Consider the following 23,428-nt stretch of genomic DNA (forward strand, 5'->3'; position numbering starts at 1 on the left):
TAGTCAGCAAAAAAGTTTTGCTCTGAAGTAGTTATTCTGTTATTTGATAGGCTTGCTGTGAATCTGGACAGTGTGAGATATTTAATATTCTAGTAATGCACTCAAGTAATTCCTTCACACTCAGGCTGCTTAAATAGGTTGAAGAGTGCAGAGCTCCTTGATGCAGGGAGTTCTACTGGTAGGATTTCTCAAAGGTTGGTTATTCAAAGACCGTTTTTCTTGCTTTGTCTGCATACTTGGATAACATGAATGTTCTGGATTAGTAGATGGATTCCTTGTTTTTAATGCAAAAAGTTGGGAACAGCCAAGACCATGACTTGTCAGAAGGAGGCTCTTAAACAAATGCCTTGTCAGATCCAGCCATTGACCATTGCTGCCAGGCTCTGCCTCATCAGTGATTGTCTGGAGATGGGATTGTTTGTTCAATTCACAGCCAGAGCCAAATACTGTAACTAGAAGTGTATTGAGGAGGATGGAAACTTGGAGAACCTTGAGCAAAAGTATTTCCCAGACGGAAGGTTTGGCAGTCAGAAAATAAATAATCGTCTATAGCATGTCCTAAAGACCAAATGCAACGGTAAGCAAGCATAAGAGAATGAGGTTAAACTATTTAAAAAACAGTAAGTTAGTGCTCCACAGTGAAACACAATTTTGTTTAAATCCACTCTGTTCATATAGATCCATTTCAAGCTGGATAACTGTCTCCCGCTTCATAGTGTTGATGTTTCTTTTAAAAACCCCTTTGAATTGCTTTGGTTTTATTGCTGGAGGCTCATTATATATATGTATTTCCTTTTTAAATTTTGGTTTTCCCTGTGAAAAAGACTGACTACTTTTTTTCGTGAGCCTTTCCTTTTTAGCTTTATAACTCAAAGTCAAGTTGCTTCTCTCTTCATGCAAGGAGCAACCTCACCTGAAATGCCTGGGACAACACAGAAGAATTACATGTAATCAAAAGAAACAAATCAGAGATTTTCTGTAGCAGGTGTTTTTTTGCTACTTTCCTGCTGAAATCAGCAGGAAATTTAGATGAAACCTGGTATCTTGCCACACACTCGGGGAAAAAATGCAATGATCAGAGTTCTTATAACCTTTTTCACCTTATAGCATAATAATATAATAGGCATTCTTTTCTTTCTAATGCATTTTCATGATCTAGTAAAAGATATTTGATTTCTTATACAGTATGTTAAATATTTGAAATGTTTGAGCATGTATTTCTCAGTCTTCCAGAAAGACCTTTACTATACCATATTCATTTTATGATATGAGCTGAGCAAAACTCTTTGCTCTGAGAAGGAATTTTATCATTTGATATACTATGGAAATCTTTTAATGTAAATTTGAAAGTTGCCTGTGCCACCTATGTATTAATTTTCCTGTTTAATTCTCTATAGAAATTCTTGATATTAAATTAATGAAATATTTAATCACAGTGGTGGCTCTTTTCTGCCTTAGGAAACTGGTTTTTATTCAAGTGTTACTCCAGTGATGAGCCAGTTCAGGAATTTTGTTTTCATCTTCTTCCACATTGTATTAATCACAGCAAAATTATTTCCATGCTAAAGGACAGAGGATACATGATGTGTATAGATGCATTGGATTATCATTATTCAATACACATAGCATCAAATTTCTCCAAAACAAGGAATTTGACATTTTGTTACATTTTTACTGATACGCTTTTGGAATGCTGACCTCTACAGGTGGTTCATTCTTCTTCAGGCTGTTGGTGGCCTTGAATTTCAGTTGCATTTGAAAGAGAAACAAAATAAATTCTACAGAGATATTTTTCCTTTCCAGTGAGGTTGGCAACATCAAGGGACAAAGAAAAAGCTGGTAAAAACCTAGCTAGAGCAGTTAACTCTTATTTCCCCTTATCTCTCTTCAATAGCATATTGTCTTCCCCCGCAATAACATTTTGGTGCTATATTTGCAATCACTAACTTCAGACAGTATTCCATCATTAAGAGTGCTCCTGAAGTAGATTTTGGGACTATCTATACTTTTTTTTTTTTTGGTTGAAATATATGCTATTTGTGCTAACATGTATCATAGGGTTTTAGTTAACTCATGAACTCCGGTGGGTTATCCATCCTTTTTATGTTGGTATACTTGAGGCTTTGAGGATAAAGTACTTTTGCCTGTGTTTTTAGTTGCTTCATGTGATTTAGATTCAGTTTGGGGCTCTCAACTGCCATTAGCAAGACTCTGTGATTGAGCTAATCAGCCCTGCTATGAACTGGCTGTGATCTGGAAGTTTAACAGCCTTAAGATTGCTGCAGTTACAGACTTCTAATTTTGGATCTGTTTTAAAAATGGCTTTGAGTGGATTTTCTTGTGTAAAAGATGGCATACACATAATAATGACATTCTTGTAATTCTAGTCAGTATTTTTCTTAGGCCTAATATCAAGACCAATAGATCTTTTTAAAATACAGATGTTCCCTTTTATAGTTTTTATATTTTTCTGTTTAGCAGAAAATTTCTTGTGATGTGAAAAAAGTCTTGTAAACTTTGTGTTAGAATGACAGATGTGGGTGTGAAGGAGATGTAATTGACTCTCAAAAGAAAGTGTTCAGTACAACACTAGATCAATATAGGCACCACAGCAGTTTCTTCTATTACTTCTCTGTAAGTAGCATATAGATGGCGTTACTGTGGATTAAATCAAGTACAGCCAGTACAGAATTTTGATTTCAACTGTACTTCATTTCATTCTTAATGGAAAATACAATGAAGTGGCTTAGCTTCATCTGTGTTTTTACAATCTCTTATAAACTGCTAGACTCTGATTTTACAATGAAAGAGTTAAGAATCTATATTCAATTGAAATTCTGTAGGAATAGGGTGTATTAGATTTTAAGACTTCTTGAAAACCTAATTAGTCCTCGGATGACTTGGAGGCTTCACAGGTCTTAAGAGGTTCCACCATGTGTGAAGTTCTTGTTCACTTTGAACCTTTTTTATAAAAGCAGATATTGATTGTTTTTCTGTGCTCTTCTTACTCTGTTATTTGTCCTCTTTTTAGTGTTATATTTCATAGGATTTTTAAAAAAGTTTTTTTTCTCTTGTTTGTCACATAATAGACTCAGCATTAAAATAATGATTGCTCTGAGTCCTTTAGGAAAATGAAAACTAAAGAGATCTTAGGGGATAAAATGTATATGGTGTTCTAGTTCCTTGATAATTAGTTAAGAATATCTTAGGGCAAGTTCTGCTCTGATGTTTAAAAATTCAACAGTGAACTTGAAGATGTAGAAGGGAAGGGGCTTCAGATGTATTCTTTGTTTGGCTTTTCTTTAAAAAAGGCAAGAAGTAAAATCCAAACAAAAATTCATATTCCTGGAATTAAATTTGGTGTTGTAGTTGGTAATATACACAGAGTTTTTTAAAAGACCAAATTGCATATATACATCTGAGTGAAGCACATGTTTATTTCCTTTTTGTGACCTTTTAAATATAAGCTTTTTCTGTTAAGTAAATGAAGTAGAACAAAATTACTGCTGGAGCTCTTGTTCTTGAATTTTACATTTGTTTCACATGATTCCTGCCAGGTGCCTTAATATGTGTTTGTTTAATTCATGGGGCTTTCATATCACTTGTTGAAGTTTGGTCAAGAGCTTGTGTTGGTTTGGCTGCCAGGGAAATCCTGTGTGTGTCTGTGGAATGGGCACAAAAGGACACAAATGTCATCTTGTTTAGCCTTTCAGTTATGTAAGCATATCACATTTGTTTGAGTTCAGGTGAAGAGTGTTAAGTTATGAATTCACTTTGGTTTACAAGAATTTCTTAATTTTCTTAAAGGTATGTGAGCCAGCCTTGTCCCAAGAAATAAGCTTTGCATTTTTAGTTCATGTGAACATATGTTGTGGAGCTGTATGTGATGTTTATTCTGAATTGCCCTATTACATGTGCGATTCTTCAGAATGCTCTCGTGCATCTGGGAGGGAGAGTTGATATTTTTCTTCTGAACCTTCTTCAGTAATCCTTCCCTTATAAACTGGGATGTGAAGACATTTGATGCCTTGTTACCCTTTCACAAAGTGTGGTCTGCAAATTAAATAAATTATATTATGTTGAAGAGTAATAATATTCCTTGTGACTGTAATATAAGAAATTCATTCCCAAATACCAAGTCATGGTTGTCTTTTTCAAAAAGGCAGAAACTCTGTTCTCATTTTTGTTGTTTTATATATTTAACAGAATGGGAAGAGTCTGTCTTGTGTTAAAATTACTTGATAACCCTTATAAATGGTAACATTTTTATTTTTAGTGGTTGAGCAAATCTGGGCGCTTATACAAATTTCATTGTATTGGAGTGTTGCAGTATGAACAAGTAAAGTACAAAGTGAAGCAAAGTCTGAAAGCTGTTGCCAGAGCTAAAAGTATCTATACAGAGAGCTGCATACAGGATATAAGACAAACAAAGTCACCACCCAAAGAGGCAATGTAGTTAAATTGACTTGTTTTGGCAATGCTTAGCATTCTAAAATGCAAAAGAGAAAATGGGATATCGTAATTCATAGAAGAAGCTTATTGGGCACATATAACTCAAGACTCATTTTGGCTAAATTTCAAAATGTACTTAGAAATTTTAAAATAAAAATTCTTTTTTTCTTTGGAATTACAGAAGAAACAGAGGGAAGCAAAATGCTTGGGTTTTGTTGCCATTTACTTTGAAGTAATTTACTCTTCCTCTAACTTTTGGCTAAAATTCCAGTAAGTGAACAATAAAGTATGTGTGGGAGTTTTCTGGCAACATTGAACTTCCTGGTAACCTGTCTCTACCCTAACATGGAGCAGATTTGATCTTTTTAAGATTTTTATGAGATTATTAGTGTTTCATGTAATTGAAACATGCATTTCTTCAGTTCTTTTTCTCACACACTGGCATAGTACCATTGGTTCAATAAAGCCAGTAATCTCAAAGTAGACTGCAGGATTTTATGCATCACCACATGGTGATAGCTGGGGTTTTTTCTTATTATTTTTTTCCCTTAAAAAAAAATCACTGTTTTTTTTCCTTTTAAATGCAGCCAGTCTCAGAGGTAGTAAATGCTTCAGAAGTGATGGGCTGGCTTCCCTGGCCCTTCTTTGGGGAAGGGCCAAAGACCTGACAACCCTGACTTTAGCCTTGTTTGATTCTCATGCTCTTCCTTCCCTTTCTGCCAGCACTGGTGCTGTTCTGGCCCAGTAGTGAAATACTTCTGTGAGCAAGTCTGGCCAGAAACCAGTGAGGGTTTGTTATTTTTAGGGGTCTGTTTTCTACTAGTTTCTTCCTGAACAGGTTTACTGCAGGTCCCTGCAAAATCCCAGTGCTAGTGTGAGAGAAGAAGACATGAGGGCCAGGCTGTGGGCAGTGGGGACGGTGAAGTGTTAAGGGAAGCAGGATGGCCTCCTTTTGGGTGGCAGCCAGCCCTTAGTTGTTGGGAAGATAGGCTGTATTTGCATACATAAGCCTTGACGCATAAGCTGTTGTTTGGCAGTGGTTCCTGCATCAGAATCCTTTGTTGGAGTTGGGAAGTGCTTCTAGCCTGTGTGAAGGCTCACTTTGCAGAGGAGGTTTTGTGGGGCTGTACTTGCAGGTTGGCTGATGGCTCTGTTGGACACTGTGCTGGCAGATTCTAAAACCCACTGAAAGGTTTTAGAATCCTTCCACTTCTTATTCTTATTCATCTGTTACATTAAACTTGGAGTATTTTTCCTAATTTTAATGTAAAATCATTCACTTCTGTGTTCTGATTAAATATCCCTGGAAATTGGTTCCTAAAACTAAGGTGTAATTTTTACAGGAATGAAGTTATGAGACTATTTGGTGCTTTTGAAAAAGGAGAGACACTTAAAACATCCTGGGAGGAGGAATTAAAGAAAAATACTTAGTTATTGATTGCTACTTGCTTTCTGACTACTTAAGTAAATGTTTTAAAGTCTTTAATACCGTATTATTATTGTAAGAAGGATAATTACTAGGTAAGGCTGCTTTTTGCCACGGAAGAGCTGTCTACCATATTTTATTGGCTTTCAGTATTTTCTCGCTATAACGTACAGAACTGCTGTAACAGCATACTTGAAGAGGCAGCAACAGCAAATTTATTTTGTATTCAGAGTGCAACTTGCCCTCATTTAAAAAAAAAACAAAGGCATGAGTGCACTTGAACAGCAACAGGTATGTCTGTTCCAGCTGTTAGAGTATGAAGGCAATTTAAATGGGTTACTTGACTATAAATTCCAATTCTAACTTCTTTGTCAAAGTTCTGCTTCTGAAGCATGCATGGTTTCTAGGTGCATTTTATTAAGAGTGTTTTAACTCATGTAACACTTGTTACAAGAAAAGCATTGAAACTCAGATTTCTATAAAAAGTGTGATATTTAGGATTTAAGCCAAGGAGAAATGCTATGCAGTTGAACCATACTATGGAGTATTAAATGAAAAGCTAGCGGAAGAAATAAAAGGAAGATCAGTAAAGTCTTCAAATAGGGAAAAAAAAGTCTTTGGTTAAGAAGTAAAGTTGGAGAAATCTCAACATCTTCACTAGCAGATGGAGATATTTCTGGATTCACTTCCACCAGAGCCAGACCCTGTCAGATTTAGTAGTTATTTTCTAGAATAGAAAAGTAAGTTGGTTTTTTTAGTTAGTGTGATAGTACTATAAGTTACTTTCATAATAGTTGCATGTTTCTGCTAAACTAGCAAAGTTAAACTATTTTAATTATTTTTTAGCATTTAAAGACCACAATGCTGAACACAGTCTTGATTACTCTAGGAAGTTGTTACTTCTGTGCTGCTGATCCTCTAAAGGTGTGATTTTGTTGTTTAAGGGTAGTCTTTCCAGAATTACAAGCTCTAACAACGTGGATATACTACCAGAAGAGCGTTAAAATGTGGATTGTCCTAAAGTGCAGCAGAAATCAGTAGATCAGCTGATACCTTTTGGTTATGAGGGGAGAAACGAGTGAATACAGGTGTCATGCAACTTAGTATTGCCATGAACTGTGGTGACACATCTTAGTTCAAGGGGAGGAACAGCCTTTCTTTTAAAAAATGGGAAAGTGTAGAAACACCTAATGAAGAAAAACAAATGTTTTGGGGGATAGAAGGTGAACCAGGCTCCCTCAGACATCTCAGTTGCTGCAGTGCTGCTGTGTATTAGTGCAAGGCCCATTAACATCAGGCACCAGTCGTCCTTCCACCTCGTTTGTTGATGTAGGAGACTGAACTGTATCATATCAGCTTTCCAGCATTGTGGGCACACCATCATTTACTGCCACTCACACTAAGGGAGCTGTCAACACAAAGCCTGCCTGCCTGCCTCAGGAGGCAGCTAACAGCCCAGGCAGCAAGGAGCTTGATTCAGAAAATATCTGAGCAGTTGTAATGGTACCTGGCACATTTAAAGACACATTTCTCTCCTTTGTCGGAGAACATAATTTTTTCTTAATTTGAGAATGAAATTTAACAATACCTGTAAAATCTCTGTCTAATAAGCTGTTGGAAGAAATGTCTCAGTGTTAAGGAAAGAAAGGTTTCTTGGAGTGCTTTTTTTTAGTTTGAGTTTTTTTAAGGTGTCTCAGGGCCCTGCTGGCAGCACAGGCTGTGCCAGATCTCCATTTGTTCAGACTGGATTCTGGCTTTGACTTTTGGAAGTAATGGAATTATTGAGAACTGTTGGTTTTGGACCTCTGCAGAAGGAGAACATCTGGCAAGAGCCTTACTACATTCCAACTTGCTTATGGAGGGGGAAGCACTTGTTGGTGCAAAATGCATACTGGAAAAAGTAGACCTCGACACGGCAGGCTGTTGCTAACTTCCATCACTTCAAATTATCAGTCATATGCATGCAAGTAGAGATGCTTCTAGAAACTTTTAAGTTTACTTTAAGCCTTTTTTTTTTTCCTTCATGCCTAAAATAATAGAAAAAAACACATTTTGCCCTAGGCAGCTTTTTTTCTGAGGCAAGAAGGTGCTACCTTTCCCTTGGACAAACCGGTAGGCATTTCATTGTGCTGCAGGACAAATAGCGGAGCCCTAACATCGCAAAAGCTTCTTTCTTGATTGAAGATGCAGTATGGAGGATTTCTTCTTGATTTTATGCAAAAGAGGAGAGAAATAAGTGAGCCTGGTTGTAATAGTTACCTAAGTCAACATTGGCTATATTTATTTTATTGTTTTTTCCACGTCTAACTTAGAGTTAGCCTACCACAGCTCTGGCTTAGGTGAGCAGATGTGCAGTGCTTCCATTTATCTATATAAGCATTCTTCCCTTTTTAAATATTGAGCAGATAAACTTTGTTTTCAGAGTTAAAAGAGGGTGTTTAATGCTGAAATTTTCATACAGTATACACTTTCCCCCAGCTGTATTGAAAGAACCCGAAATCTCTCATGACGAACTGAAGTTCACACAACCCTGATGTGTAAGTTCTGTTTTGCTTAGTAATGAGAGTTAATTCCTGCAGCTGACTTAGATGTGCTCTTTAGAGCAAGGAAGTGTAAGAAATCATCTCACTGAAGACATGCCTGTCTAGAGGCAAACTTGAAAACCTTTCAGATTTCTTTGTATTCTACATGCTTTGTTTTATGAAAAATGTAAGATGTTAGTGTATCGTTGTTTTAATGTGAGAGACTGAGATGCCATGCTGCTGGTAATAGACTTTTGATTTTAGTATTGTAGGAATGCCAAAAATCAGATAGAGAGATACTGTATACTTTAGCAAAGTATAGCTTTTCTTCCACATTCTTTTATGAAATGGCTTGGTCTAGATCTTCTCAAGTTCCGACTCAGGCTTCTGTGATCTTGACTGTGTATCTGTAAATATCTTTGTTTCCAGTCATATTATTGTAAATGTGGAGTTACATTGGCATTTCCTTGGCTATACTGTATAGTATGCTTGCAATTATACTTAAGGCTCAAAATTCTGCCTCACTAAATTACAAGGTTTTTGTCTGATGCTTGATTTCTCCACTGATTCACCTTCATGAACTTGGAAAGTCAAAATATATGCTGTTTCTCAAAAACTTTATCAGGTTTTTCTTCCCCCCGCCCCGACTCTCTGCTTGATATGTCAGAGGGTCTCTTTTTCCTTGAAATATTTTAGTGTTAAAGTATTAATGATCTTCTAAATAGCAACAAAGTAATTTTAATTTGCTGCAATTGGTTATCTTAATTGTGTCTGTATAAAGATGCATGGCAATCGCTAACACCATGGAAAGGTACTGACCTCAGGTTGATCTTACAATTTGTTTTCAAGCGGGTCAAAATTTGCTGGACCCTTGTGATGTCATAAATGATTAAAAATACTTTTTCTTAAAAATTTTAGACACGTTGTTAGAAAAGCTGTTGCACTTGCCATATTTTCTTTGCTCATGAGAGTTAGCACCTCAGTTACACACTGTGTAACTCAGATTAATTGTGTGCCTGAATTGGCAGTTTTCTGTACAATCATGTTGTAATACAGTTGGTAACAGTAGCTGTTGCCTATGAGGCTGTATTAGAATATTTTTGGCCTGGTGTGTGCAGTCTTGTGACACTGGCCTTGATTTGGTGTGTATATATAAATATATATGTGTATATCTATATTTTAAAGTGTGTGGTTATATAAAGCAGTTGAGTCATAACTGAAGTAACCACAGGAAAATTTGCCAGTAGAATGGATTATTTTGATAGCTGGTACTGTAGGGCTGAGACTTGCATGTTAGAGCTGTTCAGCCTGATACTTCATGGCTGAACACAGATAGGGAATAAGCAGCATGATGCGATTTAATAGCAGTTTAGCTGTGTGTTTGAGTGTGAATAAAAGCTCTGGGTTGTACCCCTCTTAAAGGCTTGATCTCTAAGCTGGTGTACTTTATTCACATTTGTAACCAGTGAGGCTTCAAAATATACTCTGTGTGCACACATGTAAATATTATTAGTATACAGGATAATTTATGAAGGCTAGGATTTCAGTTTTTTTTTTTTTTTAGAATTTTAACCTCAAATTGGATCAAAGAATAATATTAAAACTTGTATTAATATAGGGAATTTTTTTTGGGGGGGGGTGAATGGTAGCTTTACTGTATAGTCCTCTGAGCACCTCTGTGGATTTATAAGAAAATTCCCTTTTTTAATAGTTTAAATGCCAATTTTTATAGTTTTTGTCATTAGCTTTTGCTTGAACTCTGAATAACTACACACAACTAACAAATGCATGTTGCATACAGTATTGCAAATATGCTCTCCTCTTTGAACAGTACCTGATGTAATTTTTCTGGCAAGATGGGTGTAGCAATGTGCAGTTTTCTGGTTTAGCACAGTTTGTGTGGGAAATGCCAGCTCCAATTTTATTTTGAGTGTGTTGTGTTGTGTTTTATTTAAAGTGTCCAGGTCATTCCAGGTCACTTGGTGTGTTCAGTGACATGATTTAGAGTCTAGGAAGCAGAGAATATGAGGAAAGAGAAGCAGGTAATTTCTGACATTTCTGTAAGGGCACTGCTCTTACGGGAATTAATAATCCAGTGTTGTTCTTAGGGAATACATAGGTCTTATTGCAAGAAATGAATAGGACTGTTTGTGAAATCAAGTTAAAAGTAGTAATTGCCTTTTTTTTTTTTTTTAATAGCAAATTGTATTTAGGTAATGAGTTGAAACAAATCTAAAACATACGTGATAGTTATACAGGAACCAGTACTGAGTTTTGATGCTAATAGACACTTTAAAAATATATTCAAGATTTTCGTCAGTTGTCCTGAACCAGCATGGATTTTTTTCAATTTTTTTCTGGATTTATACAATGTCTTTTGTTGCTTTAGAAAAAGTAGAAGAAGCATACACCCAGAAGTTTAATTCTGTCTGGAGAAAATACTGTTCTTGCAAATAATTTTCTGTATGAAAGTATAGGTTTTAAACAGTTTTACATACAGGGAGAATTCAATTTGCTGATATATTAGATTACAACTAATTTTTAATACCTGCCAATGTTGGTCTAAGTTTTGGTTATTGCCTAGGTAAGTTTTGTACTTGCTGTACATTCCTCCCATTTGAATAATTTTGTTCTTCTGAAGTTTTAATTGAGGTTACCTGTTCTATAGATAGAAATTAACTTTGTATAGCATATCTTCTGACTTTTCTTCAAATAATTTCCACAATGACTGGCATAGTAGATATTTAGTCTTTGCCATGTCAGATAATCATGCTCTGGAATTCTCTGGGATAAAGAATGTTTCAAAAATGAAAATAAATTTTTTTGCTATTATTAATAATCACTGTTGATATTTCAAACAGGTGTACAAGCTGATCTTTGCAAATATTAATATTCAAATGGAAGCCAGTGTTTTATGGGTACTAATTGAGGTAACCAGTGTCCCCTCACTCAGCAGGCCTTCAGTCCCTGCAGGGCTTCCTTGTAGTTTTAAACCCCTGCCATTAGAAGCTGGTAGTTAAAAATCTCAACTCCCATGGTTATGAACCTGGCTGGGCAGGTGGGGAAAGATGTGAGAACTGATAGGTAAGCCCAGGAGAGATCTCACTTTTACACTGCGCAATGAATTAAGTGTTCAATCTGTGACACTACAGCTCAATACAGGGAGGAGAGTGAGCAGCAGTGTGCAATTTAATAAAATTATCTTGGGAAGTTCCCTGAAGTAATTGTAAAGTCCAAAGTTGGTACTAGATGACAGACTCAAGATGGTGTTTCTGTGACATATCCATAGCTCTTCCATTCATTTTCTCTGGAGCAAAGGTACAAAAAAGGATACTGTTCTGCTACTCCCGCTGGTGCCTCTAATAAGCAACTCTGTTACTGGGGAGGAACTTTGTTTTTTGATCTGGAGGGATGGGGGGGAGCTTGGTATTCATATGCTGGAAGACAATTAGTACATTCTCCAAGAAGCAGTATGCATTGAGATTTGAAAAATTTTTTTCCCCCTCCATGCTTGCACTACCCCTTGCTCTACCTTTATCGTGGAAAGTGGATGGAGAGAAAGTTCTCTATTTATATAGTTTGAAATGAAAGTGGTTTGTCTTTTACTTAATTATAATGTTGCATCTGAATTTATCCCAATGGCAATTAAGTGGTTAGACTATTGGTAGGTGGCCTGCATTTCATTTTTCTTCTCAATTTGATTAATGCCCTCAGCTTTGGATATTTTAAGCCTACCACATTATATCTATTGTCAAAGCTGCTTTTGGTTTTGAGTGTCCTGCTAGTCCCCTTGTCATCCATGTTTCCTCCCACTTCCTGAGTAATAAATGTGTGGAACTTTATCTTGTCTCTACTTATTGATTTTTTTTTTTTTTTTTTTTAAATCTGACTTGTGAATTTTGAGTTCTTTGTTAGAAAATAAATGTTTTTATTATCTTATTAAAAATATTACATCTACTGTAAAAAGAGAAGTAGTTTTAATTGAAAATACCAAGAAGAGGCTGGAAACTAGTCTTAACCTACTGAAAGTTAAAATATTTGAGTATAGTGTTTCTCCATCAACTCTTATTACTCTTTTCATCTCCTTACCAGAAAGTCTAGACCTAAAATATAATTTTGGGCAATAATTGGTATCATACTTCACAACAGACTTCTGCAATATATGGCCTAATGGTAGATTGATTTGTTTGTGTGTCTGAAATGCAAAACACAATCAACGCTGTTATGGTTTGTGCTGTAGGTTTTTTTGTAATTGATTTCAGATGTTGAATCTTATCTGAAGGAATATCATTACTCTGAAACAAAATTGGATAAAGAAGCTATAAAAGATAGAAACTCATACCTTGAGTACCTAGTATAACAACCTACAATGTGATTTTTTTGTCAAATCATTTATTTGATCAACATCGTAGCAGATGGTAACCCTATAAAGTATATTATCGTGTTTACATGAACATTAGAGCCTGTGTCTCTTGAAATAAGTTTTAAATATAGTCTTCTTTGTCTTATGCCAGCAAGAACAACCTTCATTTCAGTTTGATTGTAAGATCCAATTTTTTTTTATTAGATGAACGTTTGAATCTGTTTCTTGAGAATGAATACATATGTTGAAATAATGAGGCAACAGGTTTCTTCAGGTTTTCTTCTAGAAGAGCTTGAAATGCTCACAGCAGCTTCATAAATGTGATGTTAAGCAAAGCCTGTTTAGAATCCAATGCATAAAGCCAGAAAGCATCATCATGACTTGGCTGGGTCTCCCCGAGGTGAGTGAGGAACACTCAGCCTTTCCTGCGGGCTGGCCAGGCTCCTGGATTTGGGTTGTGCTCTGTGTGCACGGCTGGCCAAGGTCAGGAGTGTCCTCGCTGGGACAGCAGCAGTGAGTGCTGTGGAGGTACCCTGTGAGCCAGCCCAGCCCCAGACTGCCAGCTGAACCCGCTCAAACAAACGTGGTATTAGACTTATGGTATTACTCCCTGATTAAACTGCAGCATATGTGCTATGGAAGTAGTCAATTTTGATTGAGAACTATGAAATCATGAGTCATTTCAATTACTTTCTGTCCTCAATGCCTACTAAAAATAGGAAGTGGGGGTAGAACCTTGTTGTACCCGTCTGCCTGAATGCAAGTCTGCGTTACTGGACCTTTGTAACAACACAGTTGTTCAATTTCCACCTTTTTTGCTTTACCTAAAGCGGCTGAGATACTGCAGCCTTGTCCTGCATGTCTTTCAGTGCTCTGTTAACTGTCACAGCTTTCCCGTGCCCTTTGACATCCGTGATGAATTAATAGATAGTGCAATTGTTCACTGCCTTTCCTTGTGGAAGGGGTTATACAAAGGTGATGATCCCCCTAGTTCCTCTGTTCTCTTTTGCATTTCCCAGGAAAACACTAGAACTCTTTTCGTGATACTTATGCTTTGAGACTTTATTGAATTTATTACTATAGATCACTTCCATGTTATTCCTTACCAAGTGTTCCCCACTTCAGGATCTTCACATCTAAAAGGTGAATCTGATGGTCCTGGCTCAGTTACACAGAGTTACCTTTGGCTGTGTTAAAGTATGCATTGTTTTTTGTTTGTGCTCATCCTGCTAGAAACTGTCTGGGTCTTTGTCTCATCCAGCATTTGGGTGGTTTTCATCTGTCATCCATGGAAAACGCATTGGTGTACAAAGCAGAAGAGATTCCTTGAACACCATCGTAGGTGCACATCTGATTTCCTGGTTGAGTGTTGCTAACTACCTGGGTCAGCACTTGTTTGGTGTCTTAGGTTGATGGAGACCAAGGGCAGCAGGGGTATCATTCTGCGTGCAGTATAGGGTTTCTTTTTTCTTGTAGCCTTCACAGAGCATCTAAAATGTGAAAGCATCTTCCTTGTGTGAAAATTTTGTGTAAGGGATAGGTCTACATGCAAGCCTGTTTGGGGCTTGTGAGAATAAAAAAATTGAAAAGGAGGAAAAAATGAAAAGGAGGAAAAAGACACCTGGCAGCAAAAAGGAAGTTTACTACTCTAGCTAACTGTACTGGGCTTTTTTAGAAAAAAGAATTCTGGGAACTAGTCAGAAATTAGTTTTCTTCCCTATCTGAAACAGCTACCTTTTGGCTTAGAGCAGTTTCTTTAAACAATTTATTTGCATAATTCAAATGGTAGAACTAAAATACTAGAATTTTTAGCTGTACATGTGCTGATTTAGCAGAACCATGACGTAAGTCCTTATGTCCCACTGACTCACATTTTTAAATGAGTAGCATGTTTTACTGATTAGGGGTCATGCATCTGAATGCTCTATGCATAACCATTATCTACTGACATATTTCCTGAAATGGGTTGATATAACCTACTGTATCTTAAACTTTCCCAAGGACTTTGTCTTGCAGTAAGATACTTTTCTTTTCTCCCCACATATATGTATCTTTTGAAACTAAGGCAATGGAAGACATGTTATGATAATGACTGGATTACTAGCTCTGTTGTTTCTGGCAGAAAAGAGTCAATTGTGCCAAAAGATTACTTTTGCCTTTGTCAGTGCCAGCCACGACTCTTTACTCAGCTCCTGGACCAGTTACAATGAAACAACAACAGTACTGTCAGCTGCAAAATGCAGTAAACTTCCCCAAACTGCTGGCTCAATATAGTGGTGGTTTTGCATTTTCAAAGAATGTTCTTCAACCTTGAGGATCTTTCCTGCAGTACACCAAAAGTGTCTATAGTTTTTATCTGAGTGATTTACTGTACTTTCAGTTTAACGTTCCCTTTTGCAGGCTGTCTTTGTCTAAATAACATTTTATAGTTTCATAAAGCACATTTCTTAAGGAAATAATGATTAGAATAGTAGTGGTCCATAGGTAGTTATTTACAGTATTAGCTTACATTCTATTTTGCAGTATGTCCAGTCTGAGAAATATGCATGAAAATTTTATAGCTGCAATATAAAGTTAGGGTTCAGAGATGATTGTATGAAGTAGCTTACATTCTACTCTTATTTATAAATTGGGACACTTAGTTCTTATTTATAAATTATGACATTATAAAACTTCATAAATAGTTCATAGTATATATTACATAAAAAATTTATGCTATATATCAAAACTCTTTAAGGGAGAAGTTCATGTGATAGGGAAGTAATGAGCTGCATTTTGTAGGCCAAAGTGCTTGGAAGCCTGCAGTTTAGGATGTGTTCCACATATTACAAAAAAATATCTTGTGAAGCAGATAATCAGGAACCTAATTGTTAGAATATTAGCTTTATCCTTAATGAAGGAATTTGCTATAGGAATTCAGGTGCTTTTGCAATTAGCTGTTTGGGAATGTGGTTTAAAGATGGTTTGACCAATTAAATTTGGATAGAAATTGGATAATACATGGGATATATATATATTCTGATACAATGTTTAAAGATCTCCCTGTCCTTTCCTTCCCCTTTCTCTTGTGAGCTATAACCTGGATTTGCATAAAGGGAACTGATTCTAAAAGAACCGTTACTGAGTGTAGAAAATATTACTGTTTTAGTAGGGCAGAGACCATGATCCTCTGAGGTTTTTAAAGCCATTGAAATATAACCAGTCTGTCTTGCCTATTTTCCCCATTATGCTAAAATATCTTGTGTGTCATGTAAAGGCCAAGTGGGGGAAATAATTTTGCACATTTTACAATACTTAAGCAAGACATAAGCAAAGAGTAGATAACAAGTATGTGTTTCACACTATGTGCTGCAATATTCAGTGCTTGCTTGAGATGCAGATAAATCGGGCTGTTCAAAAAGCCATGATGTTCACATCGTTGTGCTTGGTTTGTTACTCATGCTAATTTCTTATGGATTGGGTAGGGCAGACTCTGCAGGTTGGCAAATTTCTTGCCTTTTTATGCTCCTGTTTTCAGCAGCTGCAGGTGTCCAAATGAACAGGTTCCTCTGTAGCCAGCTTAATTAATAAGGAAACTCTTCTTCTGAAGTTTTGCTTTTAGAAACACTGCTTTAAGTATACAAAAGCAGATGAGTTTACTTTAAGTGTATGGAAGTGGATGAATATATTTTCAGGTTGCATCAGAGAATACTGTTTTTGCTATCATTTCTTATAAGTCTGTTTTTTTGTTTTTTTGTTTTTTTTTTTTTATTTCTAGGTATGGATGAGCGAACAGGTGCCACATCCTGGGGAACAAGCGGTCAGCCAAGTCCTTCATATGAATCTTCAAGGGTAAGATACCCATGTAATAATTCATAATGAAAGTTTATGGGAATTTACACCATAAATCAGCAGATGATTTGGCAAAGTTTTTGAAGGGAAACTCCTTTAAGTACACAGATTAGCATATTTTAGAGACTTTAATGACTTTGATGGGCTACAGTAGCAATTTAGATTTCTAAGACTAAAAAATATATAGGCTAAGAATTAATGAAAATAAACCATATGTAACTGTATGCTTGAATGATGAGCATGTATTTTATTTACAGAAAATGAAAATAGAAGTCATGTTACTTGGAAGCAGATTTATTGGCAAAGTGTGGGGAAGGCTTTCCTCCCTGTTAACATTAACCAGCTATAGTATGTGCTGTCATGATGCTGAAGAGAGGCTTTTCTTTTTAAATGCTTTCCTCCTGTTCTCGTTCCAGCTTCATCCATCCCACTTACTGAGCTGAAGGCTCTTGATAGTATCTGATATCCTAAAATAATATGACCCTTTGAAACTGAACTCAATGGTCAAAAGCAATCTTCCTCCTAGTAACTCACATTCCCTTTCATCTGCTCCATTTTCTTTTTATGAATATTTACTCTCTAAAAGGACAATGAGCTAAGTACCTTAACTGGATATACACAGCATACCTTATGTTCTGATTTCAGTGCCTTTGAGCCAGAGAGTTGTGTTAGCACTTGCACCTTTGCAGCTTTCTTGTGCTGTGGAATGAAATGGGTAGGCTGCAAGATCTTATTCAGCTCACTGGATGCTGTTAAAGCCTCTGCCTTACTTTGGAAGAGAGCAGTAGAAAGATTTCTTACAAAGTCCTAATTTTTCCATTGATCGTTAGTAAATAAATTATAATAAATGTAGAAGTATTTCATGTATTGGAGAAATATTTCTGTGCAACGCGGAAATTAGGCATTCATTTAAAACATCCTGCGTAACTTGGGGCATAGAGTAGAACCTTCAAATGCCTCCTCTACATTTAAAATGGAATCTTAATTATGCAGGTTTAAGTAGCTCATATTTTTACCATGTGTTTGGTGTTTTTACACTAATTTATTATGTTGCTGATCAATTTTAATCAATTATGAGTTAAGCTGACCTAACTGGAATTTGAGCTTGTGATTCATTGGCTGTGTGGCTGTATTAATCACATTTTTTTTTTCATGTTAGAGGATCAGCCAGCTAATATTTGAATAATATAAAGTCAGTGATTCTTGTATGTTAGCTTTTTTTTTTTTCATGAGGCAATAAAGAATGTTAATCTGGAATGTCATTTAGGTTACAAGAGTTTTCTTTTAAAGAAAACTCAATTCCTTTTCACAGGAAAACTCTGAATGGAGTTTTCTGTGTTCTCCCCAGAAAAGTGAACACTAGAAATATATATTCTCTGTGTATAGAACTGGTGAGGATTAAGAGTCACAAATTAATTTGTCCTGTGGCCGGGATCTTCTGTAAAAAAAAAAAAAAAAAAAAAAAGTAGAACACAGGAATTTCTCTTCTGAATTCACTGAAAAAGCACTGGACTTTGTTTACCAGTTTGAATCAAGCTTACATGCATAAATTTTGGCTATGATGTATGGCCTTTAGTTTTTGGTTTTCTTTCAACTAATGAGGCAAATTACTGATTCAGGATTTTGAATAACGATAACTTCTGTCTACTCCTACATGTGCTGCTAGACCAGATGTCTCGAGAAAGTGCTAAAATGAGTGTGTGGGTCTGTATTGTAAGAGTATAGATCAGTTTCTCAGAAGGCGGAGCAAATGATACACAGCCTTCTACATTTCTGGGTTATTCCATGTGTTGATTAACACAGAGTTTAAATAAGTTGTAATTGTCTTACATGTTCAACTTTCTAATCCAGTGCTTTTCCCCATTATTTCAATATAGAATGTCATTCTTGTCCTAATTTTTCTTACTACTTGCTTGTCTGTTTACAGGAAAATGGCAGTCTTCATGGAAAAAGCTCAGACCTCTCCACAGACATAGAAAAGTTGAAATCTCAAGAGGTACCACTTATTCTTTTTATATTGTGTGTGATTTAAAATTTTTTTTTAATCAATGTGCAGCCTACTACTGGAGTTTTCTGTTAAAGGTTACAATATAGTGACAAAATATTAAGAATTTAAAGTGTTGGCTCACTAGTGGCTGGAATTTCCAAAGATACAGAAAGTTAAGCAGTTTTCAATTGAATAGAAATGGAATTTAGTGATAGTTTAGTGCATACCTATTGAAGGCTAATGAAAAAAGATGGTGGAATACTGGCTAAAGGACATTTTTCTTTTCCAAATCCTACCGAAGGTCTGTTCAGGTCAGTACAAATGGTTTGATTGTGGCCAGCAATGATGCATAAGGAAAGTGTAAGTATAGGGCAAATATTTTGCCACCTTTACTGTGTTCTCTCTTAGGAAAACCCCAGCTCTTGGCTTAGGTTTCCTGGACAGAGGCAACAGTTTGGACATAGTCCTTACAGCTGTTGGTGGGCTTGCTCTCTGATATTTGTGATTTTTTTTCTGGCTTTGGCTATAGTTTTGACAGTAATTCTGAGGATTTTGTCCTAAAACTTACTGATTTTTTTGTCTTATATGTGGTGCCCAGTGATGTAACTGATTTCCACCACGTTCCTGTGTTCCAAATAGTAATGATTGCTTGTTACTGATGTACTTCATAATTTTTATTCTTTTCCCCACAAACACCTTTATTTTACATGCCACCTCTGTGTTCTCCTCAACCAAGCTGGGGTATTGTAGTTTATTCGTATCTGCTTGTATAGCAACTGCTCCTAACCTGTGGTTAGTTCTTGGTGCCGTTCCCTGAATCTTTCTGCTTCTGTATACCTTCAGAGTTAGGGTGATTATGACTACATGCACTAGTCAAGAGGAGGGTATACTGTAAATTTCTGCCTCACGTAATGATAGATTTATTCTCTGTTCCTTTCTTACTTGTTACTAAGTCATTTTTTTTGATTGTCACTGAGCTGTGAAGTGATACTCTTTTAAAAACTGTAGAAAAATAGTATTTTCTCTTACGTTGCACCATAGTTACCACATTGTTATGACATTAAGTTATTTTTGAACATGTTCATTTTGTATTTATTTGCACCAAATTTTATCTATTCTTTTATTACCAATTTCATGGAGAACTTGCTTTGCGACTCTGCACTAACAGTTAGGATTATTTAAAATTTTGTTTTCTTATCAGCAAACTTTACTATCTTTGTTTACCTACTGTTTTTGATTTATTTATGGAATTATTGAAGAACCTTGGTATGGGTACAGTTTTTTGGGAAGTGGGGAAGACATATTGGTAACTTTTCACTGTGGAAACTAGATATATATTCCTGTGCTTGGGGCAGGGTGTTTGTCATGTATTTTAATCTTTTCATCAATAATTAATTCAGACTAGAACCTTCTCTCATATGGAAGAGCAGTTTATTTTATTTTAAGAGTGTCTGGTAATACCTTGTTGAAAGCTAAACCCTTCTTACTTCAATAGTGTTTTGAGGTAACATTAAAGGTAAGGAATCACAGCAGGCTTGAAAAAACCTTATATAGGAGCCTTGTCTTTTTATTACCTAATGGTAAATAGTGTTCTAACACCGAAAGAGCAGCGGGTATTTGTTTGTTTTTCCTGTGATGATCTTAGATTTGTGAAAAAGTACAAATCGAGACATTAGTGACTTCCGTGAGCAAATTCTCTTTTGCATAGGCCAACTGTTTTGTTAGAAAAATGAATAATTTGAAAAGATACCTGTTGGGGGGAGTGGTGAAAAAAGTAGGAAAGCTTTATTGTTTGTAGGAATAATTCAGGAAGGGTAGTTAGCAAGTCAGTGCAATTTTAGGAAGTGCTGATGGCCTCCCTTATTCTTGAATGGTTGTACTGAAGTCCAGATACAATACTGTGTACCAAGTTTGTCTCTTGTGGGGCTTGTTTTTCTTTCTAGTCTCCAGTCTTGTTTTTACCTTTCTACGTGCAGTAGTGGTGGGTTTTCAGTGAATATCTTTGGTTGGTGTATGCAAGTCTCTCCCTTACCTGAGTGATACAGAGCTACACATATTTTTGCATGTGTTCATAATGCCTTGCACTAGCTCTTAGTGTGTGTTGCAGAGGATGGTAAAGCTGCTTTTTGAAAGTCTTGCTCTACTGAGCTCTTAGAAGCAAATTCTGAGGTACTTGACTTGAGTACCTTGTCTTCTGCACAATAATATATTGCCCTACAGCACTTGAAAGTTTTGTCTTCCTGTTGTGAGATGATACTGAACCTTTTAGCTTTCCTGCTGTATTTGGGAGTCATAATTTGTACTCATAGCAACAAATTGGTATAATCACTTTTTTTGGGGGAGTAAGAGTGGTATTGTAATTAAACATTTTTTCTATTATAGTCATTATTGTGGTGTGGCTAATGATTGCTATTTCATGAAGAATAATGCTCTGTGAGGTTTTCTTTCATTGTTTTGGTTTTGTCGTAACACGTCTTTACAATAAAAGGAGCAAGTCAGTTTTTGATCTGTTTAGATTGCTGTCTCCAAATCAAGAATATCTAAAATGTTTTTCATAAGACATTTCCTTGATGGGTTTCCTTTTTATATATACATACATAATAATTGTAACTGTTAAAAATTTAACATAAATTAGCTGAGGCGTTTTTCTTCCAAAATCTGAATTGTGGGCGTTTGAAATAACTTGCAACATGTACATTGCACTAAAAGCTGTGAGTGTGCATTTTGACCTGATTTAACATGAATCTAGCTTCAGTACTGAGGGTGCAGTTTATCCTCCTGTTCCTTTACATAACTCTGCTAAGTATTTAATTGATGCCGGAATGGAGCTGATCAATATAGCACTGCTAGATTAGATGGTTTTGTAGCATCAGGCAACAGGTTCTTCCCTCTACTGTATGTAAAATACTCAGACATGAATTGGAACCTGAAATACTTTATGCCCAAACTGTAGTCCCTTCCCCTCCAAGTAGTACTTTTAATTTGCAAAGAAGTCAAAAAATAGTAATGAGATAGCAGGTTTTGAAATAGTATTTTATACCTCTTAATCTCAGGTACATAACAAGAAGGAAAGCTGTTAAATAGCAAAACAAGACAAGAGGGACACAGAAATACAGTAAGTGTTATCAAGTCTGTTGTATTTGTGTCCTTTTTGTCCTCTTTTTTTTTTTTTTTTTTTTTTGGTTTTTTTGTTTTGTTTTGTTTTTTTGGTTTTTTTCTGGGGAGGGAGGTTGTTTGGTGGTTCTGCTGCTGGTTATTTGCTTTTCCTGATGTATTCTACAAGGTAGCAGATGATTCACTGTGGAATTAAAGCCCATATTAAATATTCCATATTCAGTGCTCAGGACACTTGCAGATGCACCATACTTTATAATTTGATTAATGAGCAGCACTTTTCAAAGCAAGTTCTGTTTCTTAAATTCTGAATGCTTTAGTTAGGTTTTCAAGTATTTTCTTTAAGCACTTGTTGGCATATAGTCTGTTGGCTATATTTGTATTATTTTATTTCCTGATTTATAGCTTAGATAAGAGCTAGAAAAATTTGGTTTCCATCATATGAATTTTTCATTTCAGCTATGTTGGAGAAATGGATCTTTTGGTTGTGGTTTTTGTTTTGTTTTTATTGCAACTACCTACCGCATTGAAATTAGCATTGGAATCTGTTCACAGATTAGTTTTCCATGTGGCCAGGGAATTGTTCCATTGAATATCATGTTGATATTTGTCTCACAGGAATTTAGAGAGATGTAATTGGCTATTGGGTTTAGTTGTTTAAAATCAGATTTGTCTTTCAGTAACTTAACTTCTTGGAAGTGGATTTAGAGCTGGAGAAAATGATGTTTATTAAAAAATAAATAATATTTGAAATAAATTTGAAAAATAAATAAACTATGTTTTCAATTTTTCTCCATTCCTGTCCACACAGTTTTCATGTATTTCAACTTGATATGTGAAAAGAAGCTAATGAATAGTTTTAGAACTCTGTTACCAAGCAGGTTACTTACAGTGACACTTAAAGCATACTTGTGAAAGCTCTCTTGACTTTTCCCAATAATATGTGAAATCTGGGGTAGTGATACCTGCTTTCCCCCCACCATGTAGCAGGTGGCCAAATAACGGAAAAAGCTGCATTTCTGTCTTTAGGATATTGTAGTTGAATGTTAACACTTGCTGATGATTATGAAAAGTGAATCATAATTAAAGCTAGAAAGTGGAGCTAGAAAGCTCCTTGTTTCGGGTGCAATTGGGTGATCTCCATCAGCAAACTGCGTTCATTCCTGTGTTTAAGGATTTTTGTACAATAAAGGGAGATGAGGTTGAAGTACTGGCTGTTCTCAGGGGGCTGGGAGGTGGCAAACATGGAGCTTGCAGAAGGAGAGGTGTTTGTTTCCTGGCACAGCAAATGACAGCAATATGGATGAAACAGTGTAAGGACTATGGGGAGACTCCCATCATCATCCATCTGCTCCAGACTTTGTAATATGATTTTGGTCATTGCTTGGAAACATTATTCCTACTGATAGTTTGTTGCAAGACTGTTAATGATTTAAATGGAGTTATGACCATGACCTGTGACAATGTGATGTTTCTTGATGTTCAGTTAAGATCAATGAATGTAGTGCAAGTGATCCTCAAGGCAAAAAGGAAGAGCACTCTTCTGTGGATTTATTTTTATCTTACCTTAATTTTTGCAGCATTCTTCTTGATCTGTGTGTTCAGTAGACCAAGCCAGGTTTTTGGCTCTCTTGTCTTTCCTCTGGGAGCCATTGACAAATACATGGATTCAATGGCACAAAATACTCTTTATTTTCTTTATTTTCTTTATTTTCTTTATTTTCTTTATTTTC

General features: G+C 36.0%; 1 protein-coding gene across 5 annotated transcripts in view; it reads left to right on the forward strand.

The window, feature by feature from the left end:
* The window catches only part of TCF12 (transcription factor 12), a 160,690-nt gene that overhangs the window by 25,556 nt on the left and 111,706 nt on the right, over positions 1–23,428 (forward strand). For all 5 annotated transcript variants that reach the window (XM_042039741.1, XM_042039743.1, XM_042039742.1 and 2 more), the window contains exons 4-5: positions 16,521–16,594; positions 18,522–18,590. In XM_042039741.1, the coding sequence (XP_041895675.1) occupies positions 16,521–16,594; positions 18,522–18,590 (143 nt within the window). The remainder of the gene's footprint in view (positions 1–16,520; positions 16,595–18,521; positions 18,591–23,428) is intronic.

The sequence above is a fragment of the Corvus kubaryi genome, unplaced genomic scaffold (assembly GCF_017639235.1).
Source record: "Corvus kubaryi isolate FWS band 111438036 unplaced genomic scaffold, C.kubaryi_AGA036_p1.0 37394, whole genome shotgun sequence".
Lineage (NCBI taxonomy): Eukaryota > Metazoa > Chordata > Aves > Passeriformes > Corvidae > Corvus > Corvus kubaryi.